Source organism: Cyprinus carpio, chromosome B16, assembly GCF_018340385.1.
Source record: "Cyprinus carpio isolate SPL01 chromosome B16, ASM1834038v1, whole genome shotgun sequence".
NCBI lineage: Eukaryota > Metazoa > Chordata > Actinopteri > Cypriniformes > Cyprinidae > Cyprinus > Cyprinus carpio.
Genome location: NC_056612.1, coordinates 12,013,067 through 12,040,560, shown reverse-complemented (window position 1 = coordinate 12,040,560; position 27,494 = coordinate 12,013,067). Strand labels below are relative to the sequence as shown.

Here is a 27,494-nt window from a genome sequence, read left to right as displayed (position 1 = left end):
AGAATTATACTTCAAAACCGTGGGTGGCGGTTGTGTTGTGGGTATGTAGTTGGGTTCTGTTGGTGGCTTTGTTGTGGTTCTGCTTAATACGTAGTTTCATTCAACTACTTCATGCAAATACAGCACCGATAATCCGTGTAATGCTAAAAAATCTGTTGTAGTTACAGTAGCCTCCCGCTTTTTTTGAGAAGAGTTTGTCGAAGTGTAAAGATGACGGTGAAGCCATTAAGGGAGAATCCGCCTCTAGGTTTCTCTTTGCGGGGGCGGGGCTCCGACATAAGGGCAAAATTTTCAATTGGACAATCCTTGTTGTGTTTTTGACTGCTTTCAGCGAGTGGACGAAATCATGTGTCAATCACTAGTTGTGTGTGTTTTTGAATGAAGAAGCTGTTTTGTTTGGAAACAATTTTTACAATAAATTGGTCTAATTCTAAATAGCGTGTGCTTGTGTATGCTTGAACGTTAGTAGTTTACAACAGAAAAAAAACGGAATGTATGAGGACTTTAATTAGTTTGCATAGAGCTTACGATCATACATTTTAAATGCTTTAAATGATTATGTAATTATACTTTTCGAAATTACAAATGACGTTTCCATATAAACTACGAGATCGTGAAATGTGATCCAGAGCAGCTGAGTCCAGCAGCTGAGGGAGCCCCACACCACAGTTGCTAACTGAACACACTGTATTCACCTAACGGCAAATTTGGACTGTCTGGATTAATTCTACACTAGAAATAATTTTTAATTCTGATTTAAGACCACACACAAAATTCCAGACTGCAGGACAAGATACGTGTATTCATACACAATAACAAATACAACGATTGAAACCACTAAAAAAATACAGAAAATGTTTTAATGTCACTACTTCAAATATGATCGCCATCCATAATTAGACTGTAGAGGTAATATTTCTAGTTTTTTTTTTTTTCTTCCAGGCCCAGTCAGATGTTTATATTCAATCAACTATTTTATAAGTGATAAAAGAAAACAATTCTGTTGAAGTGTTAACAACACCATGGCATTTAATACAACTCCCTTTTTCTTCACAGAAAACTTTTGACCATACATGTAAAATCAAATCATCTTTCAAAAGTACCCTAGCAAGGATTATTATACTGTTATCGCCTAAAGTAAAGTAGAAAAGCATGATTCAAATAAAAACAAGTTCAAATATTTCTGAATACATCATATATACACCAGCTGCTTAAAACCTTAACCTTTATGATTCTCATACAGTAACACAAATGTGAAGTCAATTAGACCAATATTCGCAGACTTTGTAATGGCAGCATTTTTTTTTCCATGTCAACAAAACATAACTGGAATAAAATATAGATATGGTGTCTTTCCGTGATCAGAAAATCCCATTAAAAACGTGGACTCATATTCAAAATACAGCAATGTATTTTTCACAGTCTGCATCCAGAGTAAAAACAAATCCATAGAACCGAAACGAAAGTCAAAGTCAAACTTAAGGATCATTGACTGAAGGCAGTTTGTAATAAAAAAATGGACCCATGGTAAGTGCCAGTCTTCTTGCATGTCCAGCAAGCACAATCAGTTGGTCTCCTTGTAAAGTCCAGTATCAAAGAAGTGCTCAGCTCCAGATTTGCTCCTGTCATAGGGCATCTATCTTCCAGTGGCCCCATTTAGAGCACTCTGTGCAGTAGCAGATCCCAGGACGCCGCTCAGTGCACCAGGGCTGACCAGATACTTGACTACCATCTCCCTTTAGAATACCTGTGCACTTCCAATTGTCCATATAGTTTGCTGGAAAAATGGGCAAATTACAATAAATGAATAAAACTTCAGTAGGTGCTTTTTTTTGATGATTGTAGCAAACCCTCACCTTTCCAGAGTCTCACACAAACCATCGTCACCAGAGGAAGCCAGAAGTGTACTGGTGATGTTTCCAGCTGACCCGCCACACCTGAGAGTTTATGACTGTCAAACTGAGCCAGCACCTGCACTTCAAACTTAGTGGGTGCTGAAGAAGAGCTGTCCTTTCTGTTATTCAAAAAACAGCAAGTAAATCTATTGGCATCCAATTAGAATTTAACCAAATATCTCTGAATGTTCAGCTTTACAAAAAAAAAAAACAGAAGCTTGCATTATTAAAAGAACCCCTAACGTTATTTAACATTGTAGTAAAAAGTAATATAATTAAAAGTATAGATGCAGTGATGTACAAGGTTAAACAGTAGAGACAAATACATGGCAGCACTACACAATTTGTATTGATCCCATTTCACTGTAATATACATTTGGTTTCATTTTGCTCACTGAAGTGGAAACCAGTTTGAAGATGCGCACGTCTTTGGTTGCAATAGCAAGTACAAACATGGAAAGACCGTCCCAGATTTGGAGCAAATGCAATATCATGTACAGCATCTGCAACTGTCATCAGGGTCTCTGCTTTGGCATATTTCCTGCAACCATCAAAAAGTCAAAAAATAAACATCCAACCTGTGAAGGTTTAAAACACTTATTTAAATGTTTAAAATGTGTACAATGTGAAAGGTTTGTGTGTGCGCTAACTGTTGGTATTTCTTAGGTCAGTGTGACAATGATAGTTGTGTTTCACACTATTCTAAATCTGACGAATCCAGAATGTCTAAAATGTTGATGTTCCTTGTTTTTTTTTTTCTGGATGAGTGTGAACTAGCCTATAAAAGGATAAGGGGATTAAAGGCAAACCTTGTAACTTCGTTTATACTCATATATCTGAACTTTGCCGCCATACGTTACATTGCTGTCATCGCTACCCACTGCAATCATAGGTGCATGAGCTCGGGAACTGTGAAGAAAAAAAAAAATAAAATAAAAATACATATTTTTATTAATCAAACAGGTGCATTCACCGATTCATTTTACAAGACAACATTGTCTCAGAAGTGATCTGAGAAAGTCAAAGAGACTTGGAAATGTTTTCTAAGCACACCTTTGCATCTGACCTCACTGTTCGATGCTGACAAGCATGTAAAACCATCAGTGCTAGTTGCGGTCACAGATCTAATGAGGAACTCAATTATCTGAGACATTCAGATGCACGATATATTAAGTTACAAATTGTGCACAACTAAATCCACAACTGTGTAGGTGTACATGCTTACATCTATTACCACGTAGATGGTGTTTATCTATCATTTGTGTATTCTCACCTGGAAGGGTTCCAGGAGATGCAGGAGCAGGAGAGTGTTGGATGAGATCTCGTGCTGCAGGGACCACTGGCTCAGGGTTCATCACGTCAGGGGCCTCGTAGATTCGCACCACCCCGTCTGCAGAACATGTGGTCAGCATCAAGCCCATGTGCTTCGGGGCAAACTTCACGTCGGTCACAGATGTCCGACTGTCCACAAGTGTGGTTCTCTTTATCTGATGTGAGAACAGGGAAGACATAAATGTTATGCACAGGCTATGTTAGGCATAGAATAACTGCTTTCTGTACAAAATATATATACACATTATCCTGTCAAATATATGCAGCACATCATAAGTCTTAAAAAAAAAAAAAAAAAAAAAAACACTAGACAATAAAGAGCACACTTAGCAAAGCAGCTTGCCATGTAGCCACTCTTATTTAGGAAGCCTCCTTTCACAACTATGTATAAACCCTAACCAAATCCAACTTATTTAGGGAAAATGCACATCCTAGAAAGGATCTCTTACCCAGTGGCTTTGTCCTCGTTGTTTGTCATTGGACTCTCCAACAATCTCCTCCCATACTATAGCAGTACGGTCAAAGGAGCAGGACGCCAACACCTGTCCAAACTCTGGATGGGCCCAGGTCACTCTCCAAACCGAGCCACTGTGAGTCTACAAAACACGTTTCTGTCAAAGTACAGCACAAAACCCAAGACACTGGATTATGATGACCAACACTGAGTCTACGCCAATTCACGATAACCAAAATCCAACTGGTAAACCGTCTGAATGAGAGAACTACATGCTGAGATCAGAGAAAACGTTCTCACAATTTGATTTTTATTGATTTTGAAGAATGTGATTCCAAACTTGACTGTTATCATTTTCAATTAGATTAGAACTACAATTGTTAACTAATTAATAACTGATTAATTTATATGCTTTATTCTCTTGCCCCCTAGTGGGCCCAGGACTCCTGGTTGAGAACCACTGGTTTATGGTAAGACCTACTTTCCAGCTGGCTGTGCAGGTCCATTCTCCATTACCACCCTTATCCCACACCTAAGGGAAAAAAAAAAAAAAATTATTTGCACACTTTGTCATATTCACTTCCTTTTAATTTGCATTGCATATGCTCGTTCAGCAGATGTTGCATGCATTGCAAACAAACTCTAGCAGGCCGTGGGATGATAAACCTTTTACCTTAATGCTTTGGTCGCTGGAGCACGTCGCCATTCTCCGCCCGTGAAAATCATAAGAAACATCGTGGATCAGGTCTTTATGATCGGCTGCAATGCTGCGCGCGACAAACATCCTGTTTTTATCATCGACACTTCTTGATAATGGCACGCGGGAAGTAAACACGAACGTGTGCACTTCCCTACTTTTTTTTTTTTTCTTTTTTAAACGCGAGGCTGCAAGCGGTCCAATCACGTTGAACTTGGAAAGCATGTGTCCCATGAAGATCAGCGGAACTGAGCACGCGCGGTAAAGCAGCCTCGCATTTTAGTCAAACAGCGCCCTCTATTGCATGTGACAGTGACCGTGCACAAGACAGGAAAACCACGGATGTTTGACATTTGCATTTATTGAACAGTTAAAATATGTTTGTGTTAAGAAAACATTAGAACGTCAATCTTTACTCGTTTGGATGAAAAAAAAACAACTGGCTAGAAAAGAGCATACAAAATGTGCTCTGCTATATAAAAGGAAGCTGCTTTAGATCATTCAACAACAGTAAAACCAGAATAGGACGTGAACGGTGTAAACATGAATGAGCCCTCAATCCCTTATAACCATTAGAATTTAGAAATCATCAAAACATGTCAGCAATGAGAAGTACGGTAAGCAAGAGAGGGAACAAGGGACAACTGAATGGAAGGGCCAGCGTTGCACAAGTCTTCCTCACAGCAGGTGGTCTCCAAGGTGTACAAGGTCTTATTGGCAAGGAACTCTACAACCGTTGTCTTGTTGCACTTCTCCATGGGAAGACAGCCCTTCACCTTTATATCCAGCACAGAAGCTGAAAAACCAAAGGGAAAGGATTGCCGAGTAACAAAAGTAGATGGGGGAGAGAAAAAAAAAAAAAAAAAAAAAGGGAGACACACCCAAAACACTGAACTTTAGAATCACTTTTACCTGCTTTACCAGTTCCCACATAACACAATTCGTCACGATCACTGCAGTTTGTCTTGGTAGTGTAACACAAATCCCAGAATCCAAGCTCACACCGAAAGCACTCAAGTGTTTGTCCTGCAAGCAAAGGAATGCATTATTTGTTAATGGAATGAACAGGTGCGTATAGTGTGGTCGCTTTTCATGTTGTTAACGGTGTTTGCTATTAAAAAGTTATTAAATCACTCATATTGCAGATACAAAGGGACTTGATCACATTGGTATGATTCTACTTAAAATGTAGTATTATGGATATAAATGGTTAACAAAAAATCCATTCAAAACATTTGTTATAATAAAACAATATAGCACAATAGGCTACTTTCCATGGAAATTACTGACTTACCCAAACAAAACGAAGTCATCACCAAAGCAAAGGCAGTAAAAATATTTCCCCTCATGTTTAAGTGAGTTTTAAAGGTAGACAAGGCCATAAATATGAAAGCACAACTTGAGCTGGATATACTACCAAACAGACAGCCAGTCTATGCAGTCGTGGTGTGACAATGGGGATTGTTGTTTAATAAGGTGTGAGGGGGATAAAAGGCATTATCTCATTAGCCATTCATAAGAAGCAGCTGTTTAGCACGTCCAGCGCAAGAAAAAAACTAAATATATCACGTGCACGTTCAAACACACATCCTTTCTCAATCGTAATTTAATGCAAAAGTTTTAATCAAACTATTTAAGTTGTCAATATAATGTAGGCTAATCTGTTTACTTCATGACTTCAAAAGACAAGAAGTTAAAAAGAGAAAATGATCAATAAACTAAAAGGATAATAGTTTTCCTGGAAGTAGTGTTTCATTTGTGAACGAATCGGTGTAATTCGGGATTTGAAAAGAATCTTGAATTTGAACAAATCTTTCTCGTTTACTTCCACGCACTGACTCGCGTAATTCAGAACGTATTACGATTTAATAGTTCTGCCTTATAAAGTTATTATATGGCAGATATAGTAATGATAGTGTGCTTTTTTATGCTTAATATTGTCTTTTTGCTATAGCTTGAAAGGCATGCTCTAAATTGGTGAATGAGGATGGCTTGGAAAAAAAGCTTAGCGTTGTTGACATTGTGGGAAAAAACTTGATTTGTAAAATGAGGAAATTTAAATAAAAGATCTTGACATTTTGTTGATGTGAACGACTTGAGTGAATGACCTCGTTGCACAAACTTAGTAGCCTTCTCAGAAAAGAGTCAGTGAATGAATCGTTTTTGGTGAAATGATTCAAAAGATTCGAAACACTTGTACGAGTCGCCTACCTGGAAGTAATCGAGGTAGCCATGTTGACTCGTGTCGGCAGAGGGCGCTGTTTTGTGGCTCTCCTCTGGCACACGGAAGTAGCCGATGGGGGTGCTGAAAGTGCTGGTAATTTTATCCTCTTTGATGAGGGTTAACATCGCACTGCACCGTTCCTTTCCGTTTTCAAGGGATCATGACCATTTTTAACAAGGGAAACAGTGACCCCTCGTTTGAGCTCAGACGACATATGATTTAACCATCTCCCATTTGAATAACCCCGCTTCGGGAAAAAAAAAATGGATCAGGAGTTTGAGAACATCGATTCATCTGGACAGTGGCCAAAAACCTTTATAATGTAAGTCATACGGTTCTTCTGAATGATTCAATCTGAGCCGTTCTTAGGATGAACGCTTGGGACACCTGCTGTATTCTACCCTGATAGATTTGTAATGTTTATCTAATAGTCCTATATGCAAGTACTCGGGGCCGTGAGAACGAATGGGTAATTCAACTTTGCGTTACAGCGCATGCGCGTAGTACCGAGAAATACGGTCCACATGAAATTACTGCCCGCAGCCTACACCTGAAATAATCTTCTTTTGTTGGAACCCTTCAGCTCGGGTAAACCCGAACGTGAGTTGGACGTGGTGTTACAATAATTTAGAACTCAATCGGTTATTATTTTAATTCTTGTCAACAAGCAAAACGAATAAAACCACACAACGAATTGTCATGCGTTAAAATAACTTGTTTACTCTGAGCGCGAGCAATGTGAAGTGCGTGAGTGGTCATGTCACAGTGCGGTGCATTAGAGCGGCTTCCTGTGAACACGTGGGGCTGCGTCTCAACACCTTGTGAGCTATCTACCTAGACAGCATTTCGAGACATCACAGTTTCACCTTAGTTTTATTTTTTTAGGCATCAAATGCGTTCCAAGTCGTATCGCCCTTAATGTCATCTGATCTCTGCCGCCTTCTACCCCCCCGCGTGCATCTGTGATGCTCAAAAATGCCGTCCAGTTAGGGAGCTCGCTAGGTTTTGACACACAGCCATGCACTGATACGGTTTCTGAGAACTGACGAGCACTTCCCAAGAACTGAAGAACCAAAGCTGTCAGTTTTCTATAATAACTCAGCCAGATAGTCCTACATGCACAACCCCCCGTTTTTGCCTGGATATGTTTAATACTGACCGATTTATTTGTTCTTTATTCATATTTTAATAACATTCCCGCCTTCTTTTGTCATAATAAATATATAAAGAAATGTTTCTACGCAGGTTTTACATGTCATGTAATACATGAGCGTGGAGTGGTGTGTGTGTGTTTATTTATTTTTATTTTTTTAAGGGGTGGCTCTTAGGGTTTTCACACTGATATTTGTTATTTTGTAATCTCTTTCTAGGAAATCCGTAACCAGTCTCAGGAGTGTCCCTACAAAGTGGCAAAGTTCCCAGAAAATCGCAATAGGAATAGATATAGAGACGTCAGTCCCTGTAAGTTTCTTCCACGTAAACCATTTGAACAATGTTTCACTCATTTTGTAACCTTGCCCTGAAAAGGACAGTGTACTTAAACTTGTATCATTATTTAGCCAGCGTCATTTTGTTTCACATCTGTGTGACTTTTTTTTTTTTTTTTTTTTTTTGTCTGTGAACCAAAATAGGAAATGTTAACAGTCTCAGGATAACAGCCTCAGTCACCATTCACTTTCATTGTATAAAGAAAAAATGTAGTGAAAGTGAATAGTGACCTAATGTGTGAGGCAGCCATACAGAAGTTGCTTATTTGTTTTATTAAAAATGTCCTTAAAAGCTTTTTTCTGTGAGCTTAATCTTGATTTCAGATTGATTTAACACAAATTGCCAAAATAATTGTCGACTCTCCCTGAATTACCTGAATTTTTGTGTTAAGATGACCACAGTCGGGTGAGATTAGAAAATTCAGAGAATGACTACATAAATGCAAGCCTAATTACCATGGAGGAGGCCCAGAGAAGGTACATATTGACACAGGTATGGCAGTAATGGAAAAAGTAAGTCCACTGTTTGCATTTAGCTGACTTGCATTGATCTCTCACTTGACCTCAATACACATTTACATGTGGTTTTTATAAACCAACAAATTAGATTTACATGTTTCCTCTGTTTTGAGTGAATTTGTGTTTAGCGTCATGAAACCTGTCTTTTTAACATCCTTTACAGCCTTTTGTAGAACAAAGAAGAATGTGTCGAAGATTGTAATTTAATGTAACATGCATTTCTTTTGCACTGACCAGCTTGCTTGTGTGTTCTCTAATGTAATTGCAGACACTTTTCTCTTTGTGCAGGGCCCTCTGAGGAACACTTGTGGTCACTTCTGGCAAATGATTTGGGAACAACGTTGCAAAGCAGTTATTATGCTTAACAGAGTTATAGAAAAAGGCTCGGTGAGTGAACACAAACAACACTTGTTCTTTGCCTTGCTTTGTTTTTACATTATTAACGTTTGCATTTAAAAGAAAGAAACCACTGCTTGTGGTCCGCAAGTTGTTATATTTAAAAAATATATATTACTACATTTATTTAGCAAGGATGCATTAGGTGATGAAAAGGGACAGTAAAGACATTTACTTTTACCAAAAAAAAAAACGTTTTAAGCAGCACAACTGTTTCCAACATTAATAATAATAAGCAATATTTCTTGAGCACCAAATCAGCATGTTAGAATGATTTTTGAAGACTGGATCTTTATTATGTATTAAGCTGATAAATAGTAATGTGTATTTGCTTGCTTAGTGGGGGGAAAATGAAATATGGTTTTTGCTGTTTTTGTTCAATCTGAACAGGAGAAGTGTGCGCAGTACTGGCCATCGAAGGAGGAGCGAGACATGGATTTCAGTGACACTGGGTTTGGGGTGACTCTGGTGTCTGAGGACGTCACACCGAATTACACAATCAGACAATTAGAACTCAGAAATGGCAAGGTGAACGTAATTTTAAATTATTACATCACTGAATACTTCTCTAAACAAAACATCAAAAATAAATGTTGTTTAAATGTTGTCCCATATTTTTAGACAGGAGAAACCAGAGAGATCTACCATTTTAATTACACAACGTGGCCTGATTTTGGCGTGCCGGAGTCCCCAGCATCATTCCTCAACTTCCTTTTCAAGGTTCGAGAGTCTGGCTCATTGGGGCCAGAGAACGGACCTGCGGTGGTCCACTGCAGTGCAGGAATAGGGAGATCTGGGACTTTCTCATTGGTGGACACCTGCCTTGTATTGGTAAGACTGCGGTTACACAATATTTAATGATTCTAAAGGTTTTACAGCACATCATCATTTATTACATTCATTATGTGAGACTGAAATCATTTTTTTTTAACCAGGGTTAGAAGATTGTCATTATCAGGTACTATATAGTGTTCTGTTTAACTGATATTTCATTGTCATTTTGTATTTGTAGATGGACAAGAGGAGAGACCCTTCGTCTGTGGACATTCAAAAGGTTTTGTTAGATATGAGAGAGTATCGAATGGGCCTTATCCAAACCCCAGATCAGCTTCGGTTTTCATACATGGCAGTCATGGAGGGAGCAAAGCGCATCCTGGAAGACTCGGCTCTGCAGGTGTCAAGCATGGTGCGATTGCATTATTACATTTGATTTTGAGTAGTTTATTAATAACCAGTGTTGCATTAAAACAGTTGAATTGCATTATATTGTGTTATTCCTAAAAAGTACATCACTCTTCCAAATTTTGGGGACAGTAGATTTGTAGTAGATTTATTAGATTTATACTTTAACATTTATAATGTACAAAAGGGACAGTAGAACTTTGAAACAGTAAATTATTTATTTATTTATTTTTGTGTGTGTGTTACTTTAATAAATAAGTAACCATAGTCATTCCATAGTAATTGTGCTTTAAAATATGTGTGAATAGTTGATGTGTAACATGTCGATTAAAAAAAAAAAGTATGTTTGCCTCCCAAAAGTATTTAATGTACTGTTTATGTAAAAACAAACCTTTTGCATTGACAGCAGAAGCAGCCTGAAGAGTGGCAGGAGCCAGAAGCTTATTTGGTTTCATCTTCTCAGAGCTCCATCCTGAGTTCAGAGAAACTCAACGGACAGTCTGACTCTTGTACAGAGCCACATGATCCAGGAAGAGAACAAGACGGCATGCATTCACCAAAGGAAGAGCATACAGAGTTAAAAACATTAAGGTAAGAAAAAAGAAAAAAGAATGTTTTGTAAACTTGTAAACTGATAGCTGAGCGTGAGATTGTTATTCAGTTTTTCTAAATCTAGTTCAGTCAACCATAATTGTAACAACAGTACTAGACAGAATTAAATTCTATATGTATTCTATATGTATATTCTATACGTAATACATCTATTGCCACTCAAAAGTTTGGTGTCGATAAGATTTCTTTGTTATATATATATTATAATTAATGCTTTTATTCCACAAGGATGCATTAAATTGATAAAAAAAAAAAAAAAATGACAGTATAGATTTTTTAATGTCACAAAAAAAAAAAAAATCAATTTTAAATAAATGCTGTTCTTTTGAACATTATATTCATTAAAAAATCTTAGGAAAAAAAAATATTATATCAGGGATTTCACACAATTTCACAACCATTCTTAACATTTATTATTAACATTTATTATTATCAATGTTTCTTGAGCACCCAAATAATATATTAAATATTAAAACATATAAAGCATATTAAAATTGATTTCTGAAGGATAATGTAATAGTGAAAAATTCAGCTTTGCCATAATAGCAATTTTACAATATGACTTTTTATAACCAATACATTGTGAAAATATATTTAGAAAAAGGCTGTGCATTAAACTGTCCCTATTATGAAATTTCCAATATTGCAGTGTGTAATGTAGCTGTATGTGAATGTAAACGATCTGAAAAATTGCAACGCTGAAAGTGCACGATAAATAAAGTTTTTGCTTCCCAAAATAAAAGAATCGACTCTGAACAGCCTAGACGAGTCGTTAGTAATCTGAATCCCACTTCTGTTATTTTACTTAAGTTGCTTTGCAACGATTTGTATCGTAAAAAGCGCTATACAAATAAACTTGAATTGAATTGAATTCTGTGATGGCTACACATCACATGGTAACACATTTGCATAATGCGCACTTATGTTCCACACGTTGGCCAGCCGCGAACAACTTGACCCCGCCCACAAACACGTCGTTCTACTGACAACAGCTTCTCTAATCTCGGAGAGCTGAACGCGGGATTCACTAAACGCTTGCTGTTGAAATATGGATCAGCATCCTGTTTATTTGGACCAGTTCCTCTACTGAATCACAACCTGTAAGTATTATAAATAATAGATGTCTATATTTTCTATAGAGCGTTCAAAATACAGAACTATTAAATAAGCGTATTGTTTCCGACACCGCTGTACGCCGTAGACCAATCACAACAGACTAGGCCATCTGACCAATCAGAGCAGAGCAGGCTCACGGAAAGGAGGGTTTTAGAGAGACTGAATCTTTAAACTGCTTCGAACTAATCGTTTTGAGAATCGCTGGAAAATGAGGTGATATTAAATGCATATTTTGAGAAAACACCTTTTGTAGTAGTCTCCCAAAACAATATAAGCAACCGTAAAAATCGCATAATAGGGGCACTTTAAGTGATGTAATTATGCTAATACCAGGAAAATAGCACATTTTTTGCCTATTAAAAAATATGAAGTAATCAACCATATGTGTGTTGTTATTGCTTCCAGCCTTCGCAAGCGGAACCGCGAGGAACGGATAGCCAGCACGGCACAGAGGGTGCAGCAAATGAAGCTGAAACTAAGCGATTCGGAGAAGAAGAAAGAGAAGTGGCTTTTCTGGAAACCAATTCTCCTAAATGTCGGCGCTGGTGCAGCTGTAGCATTGGGACTGTGCATGTGCTGGGCCTTTCTATCCCAGTAATGCCGTTTTATCCCACAGATTCCTCCTCTTGTCTTTTATTTGCCCAGGGACCCAAATTATGGTACTCATATTAGTAGGTGCTTGGATGTTTCTAGATAAGGGACAAAAAATGTAGAATGATCGTGTTTACAAGCATTCATACCCGGATGTTCTTCATGATTTATTGAATGTTTGTGTCATATGTGGTTATTACAGTGTAACCAATGATGTAGTTACATTGTAACTACTATAGCAGTTCCATCATGGTAAGTTTTCGCGGCTTAACAACTTTCACTGTACAGTATTTTGTTGCAGAGCAATGTTAAATAGACCCTCACCGGTCCGTCTGAGTTTATTAAATGCGTCTGTTTGCTAAATTCCCGCATGGATATTCATAGGGTGACTCATTTGTTTCAGTAGGTCAAAGCCCAGTGAGTTTCCGTACATGCACATCTCAGGATCTTCTAGTAATAAACTGACTGTAGATTCAGCCAAATGTAATAAGTGGTCCGGTTTCCACTTTTAAAAAATGTACATAGTAAACTCCTTTACTAAAGAAGAAATATTGCTGTTTTTGTTTGCATTATTTTTTTGTCTCTGGCATCTTCTGTGAATATGCTTTTCTGGTTACACAAGCTTAGATATGGGATCTCTCATTTCATCGATGCACGTGGGGTAAAAGTGATGTATAAGTGCAAATAAATGCAGATTGTGACAGATTGCATATTTATAGATTGCTACATCAGTGCAGTGTCAGGTCTGTTATGTTTAATTTTTTAGAGAATGGATGCTAAACTAACCCTAGCGGTTTATTTTTGTCTCCACGGATCATAGTTTGTTTCCAGTCGCCGTTACCTCACACTGTAGGATTTCATTGTGGGTTTAATGCCAATTACTTAGCAGAATCGATGCGAGTCAAATTAGATGTCTCTTCCTGCCATGGTTCCAAGAATTGATCCAATATTTCCAGAAGTGGCTAATGGTGGAGTGGTAATTTCATTCCATCTAGCCAAGTGACCAACCGGGAAAGAACAATCCCTTTTCCTCTCAGCAGTCTGTTGTCACAAGTACGGGAAAAAGCTGACCTTTTAAGAGCTAATAACATTTTTCAAAGATATGAGAAAGCTGTTCCAAACATGCTTTGCAAATGTAATTGACATCTGGTTTGGGCATAATTTAATATAAAAAGCTGTTGAACTCGTTCTCCTGGTACACTATAGTTCTAAAGCTCTGAAAATATTTTTAATTGTATTTAATATATATAGCTATAAAAAATGTTTTTTTTTCAGTAATAAGTCACCTATATAATAAGATACTTGTGAATGCAAAATTTAGCTAAAATATTTACATGTTTAATGATGTAATTTTTTTTTTGTTTTTTCAGAGAGGTTTGGGTTACATTTACATATATTAGTCTATCGTGCGGTTCTAAATGTAAAGCTTTGTCACGTCCAAATCCTAATAGACGAAAATGCAAATTTTTTATGATTTTATAATTGCAGATTTGATTTAAGAATAACATGTCTAATGGTTAATATTACTTGAGGCTTTCATATTTTGTTTTACAACATAAATTGCACATTTGTTCCCCAAACACAAATTTTAAGCTGCTTTGTTTTGAGGAACTAATAAGTTGCTAAGTAAGGACTTTTAATAAGGACAGCTTTGCATGACTAAAAACGCACTGTGGAGAACTACAAGATAACTTTTTATTATGGAATAAACATTAACATTATAGCTACATGCTACACTTTCATTCAAATGTAAATACTGAACATGTTGTAAATTCAAAAATAACATTTTCATTGCATTTATGATTGTGGAATTTTAGCAAAAATGTTAGATTTAATAAAGTAATTTTTCATCCTCTTTAGAATAGGCCTAAAGGCTATTTTCCCAAAAATGAGAGAGGAACACTGAATATTTTCATGGATACTTTTCTGTATGGTACACTTTGGTATGAGTAGGTACAAGTACAGTTTGTGTTTGTAATAAACTACAAGATCCAGAGGCTGAGTTGCATGACGTAATTTCCTAAGTATGAAGACGCTGTGCCTGATTTAAACCGTAGAGTTTAATATTTTCTAGAATCTCCGAAATCGTAAAGTATTAAAGCTAATAAAGACTATTGTTCGTTAAACGTAATGTAGTTAGGTTTTTGCTTTGCAGCTTTAAGTGTATTTTAAAGTCGCAACTGCGGGTATACGCAGGCGCTGTGACGACAGCCTCCCGCTTGCCTTTCCGCCAGGATTTAAAACGTCAGTTGCAGGAATCAGAAGGCTTTGACGTCGCATCCAGCACAGCAACAGAAAAAACAATAATAATATGAGTAACTTATATTGAAAACCTGTGTTTAATGCAGACGGTGAATTCAAATGCTTTGATTTTTAAATTTGAATCTCACGCTCGAAAACATGTCCCTGCCACCAGAAAAAGCAACTGAATTAAAACAAATAATCCATGACCATTTAATCAAGGTAACGTTAGCTATGACTATTCATTTCCTTTAGTGCAATAGACTTTGCCTTTGTGTACTTTGAGCAAATAATTTATGTCAGAAACCATTATATTCATATTTTACATCATTTTATGTGATTAAAATAATTTTGTAACGTTAGTTGTAACTTAACGCTACTAGAAATGCATTAGGGGTTGTTTTCTAATGTGTTGTTGTTTAAATGGTGTATTTAGGTGGTTGACAACCAACCACACACGCAATACTTTTACAAAGTGTAATTTTTGTGCAATTACTACGCATGCATTTTTTTTTTTAAAGTTCAACTACACGTTTATAATATATTTATTCTTATTCTCAGCAAGGATGCATTAATTTGATCACAAATAGATAATTTTTTTTTATTTGAATATATTTTGAAATGTATTCAGCATATTAGAATGATTTGTGAAGGATCACGTGACACTGAACACTGGTTTAATTGTTGCTGAAAATCGCAGTAATAAACGACATTTTAAAATGTATTAAAATGGAAACCAGTGCTTTTAAATTGTAATCATATTTCACAGTATTGCTGTTTCTACTTTGTTTTGAATCCAATAAATGCAGCCTTTGGGAGCATAAGGGACTTCTTTCAAAAAAACCTGGATATTGAAAATCTCCTAATGCTGTTATTTGTCAAATAACCCCTTTTTCAGATGGATATCCATGGTAAAATTCGTGATGTTTTAGCGGAGACCGTGAGGGGTGATGGGCAGCATGGACAGCGCTCTCTCTCTGAGGAGGATTTCATACATGCTCTCCAGCGGAGGGGAATCGTGGAGGATGTGATGAAAGATCTCCACTTCACAAATGTGCTAAGAGTATTTTGATTATGTTTTGCATACATTGAGATTGCAAAATGAATGCATCTTTGTTTTTTGTTCTTTTACCAAAGCCTAGATATTGAGTATCGCTTTAAAAGGCTAGTTGATTTCCCATCAGGATGTTTCTCACACTGAAGCCGATTCTGTGAACAAGTCTGCAACTCGTTTTGTGGACAAGAACATCACACAGCTGAAGACAAGTGAGTGATTGTTAATGGCTCAACATTTTTTTTACCCTCATATCATTCTAAACCCATAATTTAGCTCATCTTTAAAACACAAATGAAGACATTTTCTGTGCTTTCAGTGTAAGTGCATTGTTTACCATATTTGATGTGCAGCATTTTCATCTTTGTTCATATATAAAGTGATTGTATTTCTTCAGAAGACTTGGATTAATTAAAATCTAATTTTGTTCATCTTCAAAACACACATGAAGTCATTTTTAATGATTTCTGTCCCTACGTTAAAAGTCAGTTCAACCAAAGTAAATGAACTAACCCTTTAAAAACATTTCACCAGCTAACATCAGTCCACTGAGGAGATACCTCTACCTACAAGTTCTGGGCGGTAAGGCCTTCCTGGAGCACTTGCAGGAGCCAGAACCTTTACCTGGTCAGGTGTGCTCTACATTCACCCTTCATCTCCACTTCCGCAACCAGCGCTTCCGCTCCAAACCGGTCCCATGTGCCTGTGAACCAGACCTACAGGAGGGCTTTCTCCTGGAAGTCCACAGAGATGGCCCAGGTGTCTTAAGCAACCCTACTTTTTCTAGCAGTCTAACCCCTTCAGACCCTGCGTTCATTGAAATGGACATCACATGATCTCTTGATTAAAGCAATACAATTATACAAGAGCAAATATCAAGTGGATAAATTATGATTATCTTTTTTTAATTCAGGTCTGAAGGGGCTAATGTACTCCATTTCATTTCAAGAACCTGTCGTGTGTTTTTGTTATGGCACAGGAGATGCTAGCAAGATGGCTGATGCTACCACCATGCTGTCCATCTGTGACCCAGTGCACATGGTGCTGATTAAAACCGACACATCTGGGGACACGACACTCATTTCTTCTTATTTTCTTGACTGGCGGAGAGTTCTCGGTGCTCCCACCGGGAAAACCAGTGTCTCAGCAGAACTGCTGGGAGTGGGTAAGCCAATGTCATTTTATTAAAGGTGAACATTTTCCGTTCGTAACACACAGTTTACCCAAAATACCAATTATATGACTATTTATCTTTATAATATTCCTTTATGACTTGGTCTCCTCTGTGGAACATAAAAAAAGATATTTTGACTAATGTTTCAATGTTTTTAACTGTACATTGCAAGTACCTTTCATTTTATGAACAAAAACATTTGCAGCATTCTTTAAAGTACCTTCTTTTGGAGATTTAAACTGTACATTTAAGTAGTAAAGAACACATTAAAGGGTGTTAAGCCTTAAAAATGGTTAATGGGCATGTGTGCATGTATTTTTTTTCCTCAGGCAGTGAATGTAAAGTAGCTGTTGGTGTTCTGAATCTGAAGTTGGAGCTGTATCCTCCTCTTACTGAGAACTTGAGCCCTGATGTCGTCACCACCCAGGTGAGGCACTACTATATAAATGAAGTCATTGTGGATAACATTCAAAGGAACGTTTGAGGTTGAGTACAAGTTAAGCTCTACTGGTAGCATGAAAAAGTAATTTAGACTCGTCCCTGTAATAAAAATGTTTACAGTAATGTACTTGTAATGAAAGTCTACGGGGCAAGACATTGCACCAGGAGTAAATGTTAAATTTGCACTGTTTTAAAGTGCCCCATTATGGGTAATGAAAGGTTCATATTTTGGTTTTGGGAGTCCCCAACAACAGGTTGACATGCATGCAAGGTCAAAAAACACTTTCATTGTCTTATAATATGCATTTATTTTTACCTTCTTTGCTCAACGACCCCCAAGCGATTCGCTCAACGATTCATTTTTCCAAACCCCTCCTTTGCGTGATGCTAATCTGTGGTGATTGGTCCGCAAAATGCATGTAATGCCTGATAAAACAGTGTTTGTGAGTGCAGTGCTGCTTTGTGTACCTCTATTTTTACCGCTCCAAAAGCAGCACCTAGTGGCAAAGAATGAATTAGCATTTTCATTCAGACCAACTTGTAAATACCAACAAGTGGCCGGACAATATGCTAATGTTTCATGTTGACGCCAACATGAAATGGCTTGGGATTCGTTTTAAAAATGACTCATTTCAACGATTCAGAGTCGACTCTTTCTTTTGGTGGACTTTCAGATTTAAAACTTTGCAGGATGTTTTCATTCACTTAGAGCTGTGTTACACACTGCATGAAAGGTAATTTAAAAAAATCAAAAATCAAATATGGTAACTGGAAGCTGAAATGTACTTATGACGCATCAAGCACGCTTGTACTGATCATTGTTTTCAATTTTTCAACTCCAGTCATAACTATGTAATGAGCAGTTGAACGAACCAGAGCTATACACTTTTCCAGTTAGCCATTTTATCCGTCCACCATTTTTTCACTTTGAACCCAGAACATTCCTTTAAAGGAGTTGTTATTCTCTAAGCATCATTTGTTACAAAAGGGGGATAAGTCTTCAACAAAGCTTTCTCATTCTCATCATTTCTCTATTATTTGTCTTAGTAACATTGCCTTTTTAAAAAAGCTTGGCTAAAACAAAAACTCGGGATCTTACTTCTTCCAGCAATCCCTGGAAAGGCAGAAAACAGCAGAGAAGGAGAGGCTGTTTTTGGTATATGCCAAACAGTGGTGGCAGGAGTTCTTGGAAATTCGACCCTCACACCAGTCCAAGCTGGTGAAGATCTTTGCACAGGTGACCTGAAGTTACTGTTGAATGTTGCTATATATTGGTGATTTATACTTCACAACAGTATTTGCTTCAGGTGTTTTATAAAACGTGTGTGTTTTCCAGGATGAAAATGGTGTGAACCGGCCTGTGTGTTCATATGTACGGGTATTGCGTGCCGGCAGGCTGCTTGAGAGTCCGCGACAGGCCGCGCGTTTCGTTAGCCTGTTAGCTCAGGAGAGAGCACCGGTGGTGGGTGGAGGAGTCCGGCAGGAGCAGTGGTGCTCTATGATGGCCTTTCTGTGCAGAAACAAAGTAAGACACCCTATTATATGCTGATTTAACACTAAGCACTGAACCTGAATAACCATAAGCTAGAGTAAAACCTTGGAATTCATATGTGCTGTTTTTATGAATGTTGATAAATAGATTTGATTTAGATGTTTTTGTTGTTTTCAGGGCGACTGTGAGGATCATGCCACACTTCTGTGTAGTCTGCTGTTGGGATTTGGACTGGATGCTTATGTATGTGTGGGCACCAAAGCCAAAAACGTTCCATACACCTGGGTCATGACCTGCGGTACAGACGGCTCCATCACCTTTTGGGAAAGTTTCACTGCACACAGGTAAAAATTCATCCATTCTAACCGCCCCTGAAATGTCTCTAAACTAAAAGAAAATTACTTAAAATGTATACATTTAGGAGCCTAATGGCTTGTTTAGTTAACCACTTACAAATGTGCTTAATGGGTTTGTTAATATTTCTGACTATTGATTATATATATTATATATATATTGATTATGATTACAAAATGTAACCCACCTCACAGTTCTACTTCCAAACAAAGTTTTCTTTTACAGTTGATTAAACATTACAATTGGATTGCACTATGTTAAACAATTTACGAAAACAGCCTTTGTGAAATATTTGAATGTTTTTATAATGATATTTTTTGCAACAAAACAATTTATATACTAGTATTTATATACTAAATTCACTTTTGTTACTTTTATTTTTATATCTTCAGTTAGTTTTATTTTTAGTTTACGTTTTAGTAATTTTCTTACTGTATGTGCTTGTTTGTACATTTATTTTTTGTTTGACTTTTATTTTTATTTTAGTTTTAGTAATTTTAGTACTTATTTTGGTTCGTTTACATTGCAATATTTCTAATTTCATTTTTTTCTTACATCTGATATATATATATTTTTTTTTCTAAATTATTTTAATTAACAAAAAATATTTTTAATAGTTTTAGTTTTAATTTTCATTACCGATAGCAAAACTGGTTGTGAATATGTATCTTTAATTACAAGTAAATTTCCTGTTTCTTTTGGAATCAGACATAAATGAAAAATTCACAGTTAAGTGCGAAAGTCAGTCGCAGGAGTCTGATTTAAACCACTAATTAGTTTGAGGCTGTTTCAAGAATCTTTTTGACTGATTCACATCAAAGTACCATAAGAGTCATTTGTTCACAAATCAGACATCGCACTGATTTCGTGGTTGTTAATAATGTTTAATATCTTGCTTCCTGTTTTACTTTCTGTACTAGATACCTCCACCGTCCAATAGACCCAGATGCTCCCCCCATGGTTCCCCAACCAAAACCCACCCACCCTTACCGGACGCTCGGCTGCGTCTTCAACAATAAGAGGTTCCTGGCGAACTGTCAGCCGTCAGATGCTGTGGAGCTGTGTGTGTTTGACTTCACAGATGGCTCCCGCTGGAAGGCCATGAGCGAGGAGGCCGTGAGATCTGTATGTGCACCCGGCTCCACCTCCTCTCTCCCCCCGACTCCTCCCCTCTGCTCCCCTTCTGTAGCGCCTAATGAGGCCAGCAACCAACTTGAGCTGGAAATGCGCTACCTATTAGCAGAGCATAGAAAGGTAATATATCCACACATGCACAAGGCGACCTTCCACCTAAAAGCAATGTATATTATGCTTTTTGTAATTTTGAAACTTAAAATACCCAGTTCAGTATTCAATATTTTGTATTATTTCGAAGAAAAAAGTGACTTAGGGTTGGAAGCAACATGAATGTTGGTTTAATTTTTGAAAATGTAAAATCGGAGTTTATAACATATATATATATATATATATATATATATATATATATATATATATATATATATATACAAGAGTATTTTCTTGACATTGAAAAAACAGTTAATAGTTGACTGATAAACTTGTACTTGGATGCTTTTTAACATGCTTTTGTCGGTAGGATCTTGGTCTGGCCACGGTGTGGGATGATCACCTGTCATACCTGCTGTCAGCAGCGCTGTCGGCGTATGAACTAGAGCGCTGTACAGGTGTGTTGTGTGGAAACGAGGAGTTTCAGGATGCTGTGAGAAGAGCGGTACCTGATGGACACACTTTTAAAGGCTTTCCTATTCATTTCTTGCACCGTAATGCACGCAGGGCATTCACTACCTGCCTCAGGTACCTGCACAAACAAACAGAGCTACCTATAATGCCTTTTTTATTGATATGTCACTTAAAACAGAAACCATTTAAAGAAGTAGCAAAAAGATAGCAATTTTGTTCAGTGCTGTTAGTGGTAAAAAGTCTAAACTTGTTTTCTTATGTATCACTCAGGTCAGCATTCTGTGAAGAGATTGTTTGCTGTCGAGGGGATCATGTGCGACTGGCGGTGAGGGTTCGTGTGTTTGCCTATCCAGAGGCGGCTTGTGCTGTGTGGATCATGTTTGCTTGCAAGTACAGATCAGTGCTGTGACAGAAAGCAGTGTGACCATTCACCTCAGGTTTATAGAAGTCACAAATCTCCTTTACAGCTTCTTAAACTAATTTGGAGTATTATTATGAGTTCTGCAACTACATGTATGCCATTTAAATCTATGCTGCTCATGTATGTGCAGTACAGTTACAATTGTTTTACATGTACTGTGTGTGTGTGTGTGTGTGTGTGTGTTTCAGTTGGAGGCTGTTAAAAATGTATTCATGGATATATTTTTCTAAATAAATCACTTTTACAATGCCTTTATTTGTCCTTGGCATGGTTTCCATTTTCTTGTGCCATTTAACTTACCAATCTGTCAGATTCATTCATTCGTTCACTCAGGATTCTTTGGCTAGAAAGTTCAAAAGAATATAATTAATTTGGAAAAAAAAAATCTTTTGTAACATCATAAATATCTTTACTGTCATTTTTTTGATCAATTTAATATGTCCTTGTAATGAATGCATTAATTTCTTTATTTCTTTTGATTTTTAAATCTTACTTACCCCATACTTTTGAATGGTAGTGTATTATGCCTTTAACAAAAATATTAAGCAGCACATTTTGTATATATACATCAGAATTTTGTTCAAAAATATTAGTTGTGCTTAAGCTTCTTAGCACTGGGATTTATCAGCCAAAAATATGTAAAAAGTATTTTCACCTTGTTAGTGACATGTTAAAATGTATGTATATATATATATATATATATATATATATATATATATATATATATAATATATATATATATATATATATATATATATATATATATTTGTAAATATAAACGGACAAACTAATGAACAGTAGAAAATGAAACTGTCAAGCTTTTTTACAGAATAAAAATACTAACAAGTGAATACAACAAAAACCGGTATGTCTATGCAGTTTTTGGCCAGGAGATGGCAACATACTCTTACAAAAAAAAAAAAAAAAAAAATGCACAATTGTAGACTTGATCCTATAGATAAAATGAGCTAATATATCCTGATCTGTCTTCATGCTACAGCACATTTATTGAAACCAAAGCAGAGATGAGCTCGCATTCTGTTTAAGATGACCTTTGTGATCATGTTCCTTTTGTGGTATTAAGAGTCATTAGCAAATCTGGCCAAGTATTCAGACCACAAGTGCACATTATCAATTCATTATTTATCTCCCCAAGGTTGCATCATTGTCTCCTCCATAAGCTTCTAATTAACAGGTACTAGTTGCCATGGCTGCCACCCAGTTCCACTTAGAATGGAATCAAATTTGTGTTTTACACTGAAACAAATATGCTTTTACAAACAGATGCTATTTTGTTTAAATCTTGAAATGTGGTCTGATGACCATGTCTGTATTCCTTTATGCTGATCAAGATACATTTAAGGTTGTAAAAAGAAAATGAAATAGGCCTACAGTTTCGCAAATAAAAGTAGCGCAATGTGCTAAATGAAACACATGGTTAGATATCAGCTGCTTGATGTAGCACATTGCATATGAACATTATTTTAGATTCATTAGACAAATAAATTAACACTACAACATTTGATTACGATAATAAATTAAAATAATGTTACTAGTTTGCAACATCAAACAGCTTAAAGTAGTGCTTGAGCTTTTCAGTGGCTCTTCCAGTAGGTGGCGACAGCCGGTAAGTCACTTTTGAGTGAGTTATTGAATCATTCACTCATTCCATTCGTTCACTGAACACTGATTCATTCAAGAAGTAAACCCATCATATTGTGGCTGCATATGATGGATAATTCTGCTTGACTTCCTTTAGACTATATTCCTTGTCCGCAAAACAGCAGACAAAGTAAATGGCGATCTAAATGTAAGTTGCTAAATATTAACTTTTGACTTACTCAAGTGTTGTAGGAAAAGTTCAAGTGTAGTAAGTAATACGATGGATAGATAAGACTAATAAACATGCTATTACACAGTTTACACTTTAAGTATATCAATAATGATATATTTAATATTTAATAAATGCACTTGGATATAATTATGATCCTTGTCAATCAGCAAAATGCACATTTGCACTCCCAAGAAATGAAATGTTGTGCTATAGTATTGCTGAAGACTGCAGTCTGATCTTATCAATCAATGTATAAGGTCTCAAAATTTTTAAATCAGTTTCAGTGAGTTAAAGTTCTTCAAAAATAGACTGACTATTATGATTTTTTTCTATCCGTGCGGTGTTTAATCCTTCAACATGCAAAGTTACATAATTGTACTTCTGTCCACCAGGGGGAGACAAAATACAAACACTAGAGCTTCAATTGTAAACCTAAAGAGGATGGTTTAATTGATATTTTAAACCTTTTATTACTTTGAGTGATTGCATGATCACACTTCCACTTGAGGTATCATGTATTGCTGAATTGAAAGTTTACATACCATCATAAGATCTTACTATTATTTTCCTGTTTGCGCCAGTGTGACTCAATAAGATTCTTAATATGAACCTAGTGCATTCCAGCACCCGAGCTAGTCTTAGGGCCTTGAAATGCACTGAATGGCTTTGCTTATCTTTTGTTTCATTTTCTTTTTACAGTTTAATCCACTTGCACATTACAAATAACTTGTGAACTGTGTGGAAACAGTGCCATCCAATTATATCCGTCTTTCCCGTCTCTCGTTAACAATTGTGCGTTCAGCTACTGAACGTGTCGAGGACAAGGAGTGTGTATGGCATTGGGGGTTGGAGTTGTGGAAAGGGTGATTTAGGTTAATGAATATTTCCTTTTTGACTGAATCCCACCTTCACTTCTAATCACATTCCTGTCTGGGAGAGGAAGTGTTTGGTGCAGCCAAACAAGTATTGTCTTCACTGCCATATGAAATGTCTTGAACTGCAGGGTGCAATATTCTAATGAGTCTGTAGGGACAGAAACATCATCTCACCAGACCAGTGACAAAAAACACACTCCGCTAACAATGACAAAAGTGGCTGTTGATTAGAAGAGAAGTTTGATTTGATAATGTGTTGTTTTGGAAATGACTGTGTTGTTAATTGATCAGTTTTATCAAATCGACTGCTGCAGATGTAGCGTCCACCAGACTCTTACTGTTGTATGACAGGCATGTTTTTTTTTTTTTACATCCAATATTGAAGTTTCCTATTCTTAGTTTTAAAATAACTATTTACTTAAATGTCTCAGCTTGATTCTTTATGTGATTTTAATTGAAAATACTAATGAAAGTGCATTTTGTTTTTATTTTTATGCCCTCTCTCTCTCTCTCTCTCTCTCTCTCTTTTTTAATAAAGGTCTTGCAAAATTCAAGGCAAACTGATATCTTGAATATTATGTTACAAACATTTCATTGATATTTTCATTGAATTCATCCACAGATCATTTAGATATGAACAAAAATATCACGATGAAATATGAATATTTACAACAGAGTAAAAAATTGTGCCAGTTTGTAATTACACAGCATGCATTTATCCAATTACATACACTGTAAATTGCAAATGAGATACTTCAGAGTGAAAAAGCATAAAAGGTAAAATGGCTTCAATTATCTAATGCAAGAAAGACCTGCCACTTTTGTAATGAAACAAATACCTGTAACACTTTTTTTTTTCTCATTAATGGAACAAAGGCAATTATAGAACAGACATGTGAAAACAATATTTAAAGATATTAAATGCTCAAATAAATTGAATTTCTGTGAACACCTGTTCCACAAAAATGGTGTAAGCAATTAAGCCCCCCAGTGCCCTCTGTCTTGATAATGTTTTCTGATACCAGACAATGGAAATTTACAGTTATTAAGCCATCAAGGGTATTATTCATGGTTTTTTAGCTATATTACATACTGTGCACAAATACTTTTAGAAAATATTTTTTTATTTAAAGATGTTTATTATTTGCATGAGAATTTAAGAATTTTAGAAAGCTTAAAAAGGTTAAATATTATAAATAAAGAACACAATATACACTAAAGTTTGGGATCAGTAAGACTTTTTAGGAAATTAATACTTTTAATCAACAAAAGTGACAGTAAATATTTTTACATAGTTGCAAAAAAAAAAAAGATCTAATAAATTGTTCTTTTGTATAGGATACTTTCTGTAGGAATGACACTGAATACTGGAGTAAAAATTTCATATATCAGAGTATTGCACTGTTTATACTGTATATATATATATATACAACATATATATATTTATAATTGATAGTGAAGAATTAATATATTATAATATATAATAATAAATAATGATCTATGTGCCAAGGTATCTTCCACAGCACCCATGGTTTTTTACCCATTTTTCATGTCCATCTTTCTTCTGTGTGTATTTTTGTTTTAAATGCATATAGATTCTGTAATGTATTTGACTAAAAAAAAGAGAGAACGTGGGCTACAGGAGAAACATGCTGCATTGCCCAGGGCAGTATGGGTAATAAAGTCATTAATTCAGCTGATTAAGCTGGCCTTCGGGTTAAAGAAAAATCATATCCGTCTCCTTCTCAGATGTAACTGGGGACGCACAGAAGAGGCGAAAATGCCAGCTAATTAGCAGACGAAAAGAGAGGGAATGAGCACGGAGGGAGGGAACAACGGATTGGGGGACAGAGAGGTGCTTCTACTGAACTCTTAATGAGACATCTTTGGGGGTGAGGGGGTTACACGCTCATCAAACCACACACACACGCACACACACACGCACACACACACACACACATCTCAAAGACTGCACTTCCTCAGAGCCGCACAATGCTAACTAATGATCCGCAACTAGAGCGAGAGCGAGAGGGGTAAAATGTCAGTTGATGCACGGTTTTAATGAGCTTGTTGTGAAAGGCGAGCATGGCGAGGGAAAGAAAATTACAGCGAAAGGACTGACCCATCATGCTTTGCTTGAAGACTCCAAATTGCCACAGGGTTTGCTTTATTTCCTCGTTTAATAGAGGCAACCCGTATCTCTCGAGAGGGCTTTGTGGAAGATTGCTTCATGCCATTTTCTCTCAGAGGACAAGGTCAGGGAGCTCTCTTTCCCTCGATGGCAAAGTCAGGGGGCAGCGGATGACAACAGATAGGTCTTGTAGCCCTTCTGATGTGCCCGCTGTATCAGCCGTGTCCTTCATCCTGCCTCCCGATCTTTTGTGAGCGCGTCCAGAGCTCTTGTTTTGAGTGACAGCGCCGCAGACATTTTACAGGCGCGTCATGTTGACTGACAGGGTACGGCAACCTGAACCTGTCGCTCCCGAGAATACAGCGAGCACACTCTGAAAAGACCACCAGGCGAACAGATGCCTGCGTTCGGTTGTCAGAACGTGCTGCTCGCTTGACATGGGCTTCCTTATTGCTTAAGCTGCTTAAAATTCAGCGGCAAAAACATTGCCAGAGCTGCATATTAAAATCTGACAGAGAATTCATTTCGATGAAATGTTAAAGTACAAGTTAAGTTGATATTATTAATAAGATTATATTAATAGTAATAACACTTTAATTATAATTATGAGCTAAAGTGCTACAGCTCTTAATAAACATATAAAGTATAAATTATGTCATTTTCACAGTTAAACCCAATGGTTTCCCACACTTGGGTTGAGATTGCAGATTGAGTTTAAAATGTGATATTTGTGAGTACCATAAACTAATTCTACTTAAATTTGAGTCCAATCCAGGATTTAAAAAAAAAGAAAAATTAATAACTGTAAATAATTTTATTAAAATGTTAGTATTTCTGCATTTGGCAGATGCTTTTATCGAAAGCAACTTACATTGCATTTGAGGTATACATTTTATTTGTTCATGCATTCTCTGGGAATCAAACCCATGATACTCGTGTTGCTAGCATCATGCTCGACTGTTTGACTGTTGTTATTTTTTATTTATTTTTTTTCCCCTTGATATTTACATTCAGGGATAATTTGATTGAATGCAAGCAAGCCAGGTTAATTCAGGCACATGGCCTATTTAGATATCAATAGCCGCTTTTTAGTTTTGCATAGAAAGTAATGCAAGATGGATGACCAAACTTTTATTTAGACTTAGTATTATTGTTTGTACTGCATTATGCATGAATTGCAACAATCCCAATTAAGCAGCTCAAATCAAAGGGTGCATGATCTCAGCTTAAGAGCAACTGTCAAATTAAGAAGTGCATAACAAAATAATGGGCCA

General features: G+C 36.6%; 2 protein-coding genes and 2 pseudogenes across 2 annotated transcripts; 2 read left to right on the top strand and 2 right to left on the bottom strand.

Annotated features, from left to right (window-relative positions):
* Positions 1-1,636: 1,636 nt before the first annotated feature.
* LOC109102028 lies at positions 1,637-4,648 on the bottom strand (annotated as a pseudogene).
* Positions 4,649-4,719: 71 nt separating this feature from the next.
* On the bottom strand, positions 4,720-5,795 carry LOC122139964 (sperm acrosome membrane-associated protein 4-like). Its single transcript, XM_042740785.1, has 3 exons — positions 5,673-5,795; positions 5,291-5,404; positions 4,720-5,174 (listed from the first exon to the last, which is right to left on the bottom strand). The coding sequence occupies exons 1-3, from the start codon at positions 5,758-5,760 to the stop codon at positions 4,978-4,980; spliced, it is 399 nt and encodes a 132-aa protein (XP_042596719.1). The 5' UTR covers positions 5,761-5,795; the 3' UTR covers positions 4,720-4,977.
* A 1,055-nt stretch (positions 5,796-6,850) lies between these two features.
* LOC109076103 lies at positions 6,851-13,054 on the top strand (annotated as a pseudogene).
* Positions 13,055-14,704: 1,650 nt separating this feature from the next.
* Positions 14,705-21,645, top strand: cep76 (centrosomal protein 76). The gene is made up of 12 exons (XM_042740784.1): positions 14,705-14,968; positions 15,645-15,800; positions 15,931-16,012; positions 16,335-16,559; positions 16,780-16,965; positions 17,304-17,401; positions 18,524-18,652; positions 18,752-18,940; positions 19,085-19,251; positions 20,182-20,515; positions 20,856-21,073; positions 21,230-21,645. Exons 1-12 carry the CDS (start codon positions 14,906-14,908, stop codon positions 21,366-21,368), a joined length of 1,986 nt encoding a protein of 661 aa, XP_042596718.1. The 5' UTR covers positions 14,705-14,905; the 3' UTR covers positions 21,369-21,645.
* Positions 21,646-27,494: the final 5,849 nt, after the last annotated feature.

What these genes read in the sequence shown, in the direction of transcription:
- LOC122139964 (XM_042740785.1), bottom strand. Translation starts at nt 5,760, where the DNA reads ATGGCCTTGTCTACCTTTAAAACTCACTTAAACATGAGGGGAAATATT. An exon ending in GATGACTTCGTTTTGTTTGG is followed by an intron (nt 5,405 to 5,672) that starts GTAAGTCAGTAA and finishes CTTTGCTTGCAG; the next exon opens with GACAAACACTTGAGTGCTTT. An exon ending in TGTGGGAACTGGTAAAGCAG is followed by an intron (nt 5,175 to 5,290) that starts GTAAAAGTGATT and finishes TTGGTTTTTCAG; the next exon opens with CTTCTGTGCTGGATATAAAG.
- cep76 (XM_042740784.1), top strand. Translation starts at nt 14,906, where the DNA reads ATGTCCCTGCCACCAGAAAAAGCAACTGAATTAAAACAAATAATCCAT. An exon ending in AAGATCTCCACTTCACAAAT is followed by an intron (nt 15,801 to 15,930) that starts GTGCTAAGAGTA and finishes ATTTCCCATCAG; the next exon opens with GATGTTTCTCACACTGAAGC. An exon ending in TGGTGAAGATCTTTGCACAG is followed by an intron (nt 18,653 to 18,751) that starts GTGACCTGAAGT and finishes TGTGTTTTCCAG; the next exon opens with GATGAAAATGGTGTGAACCG.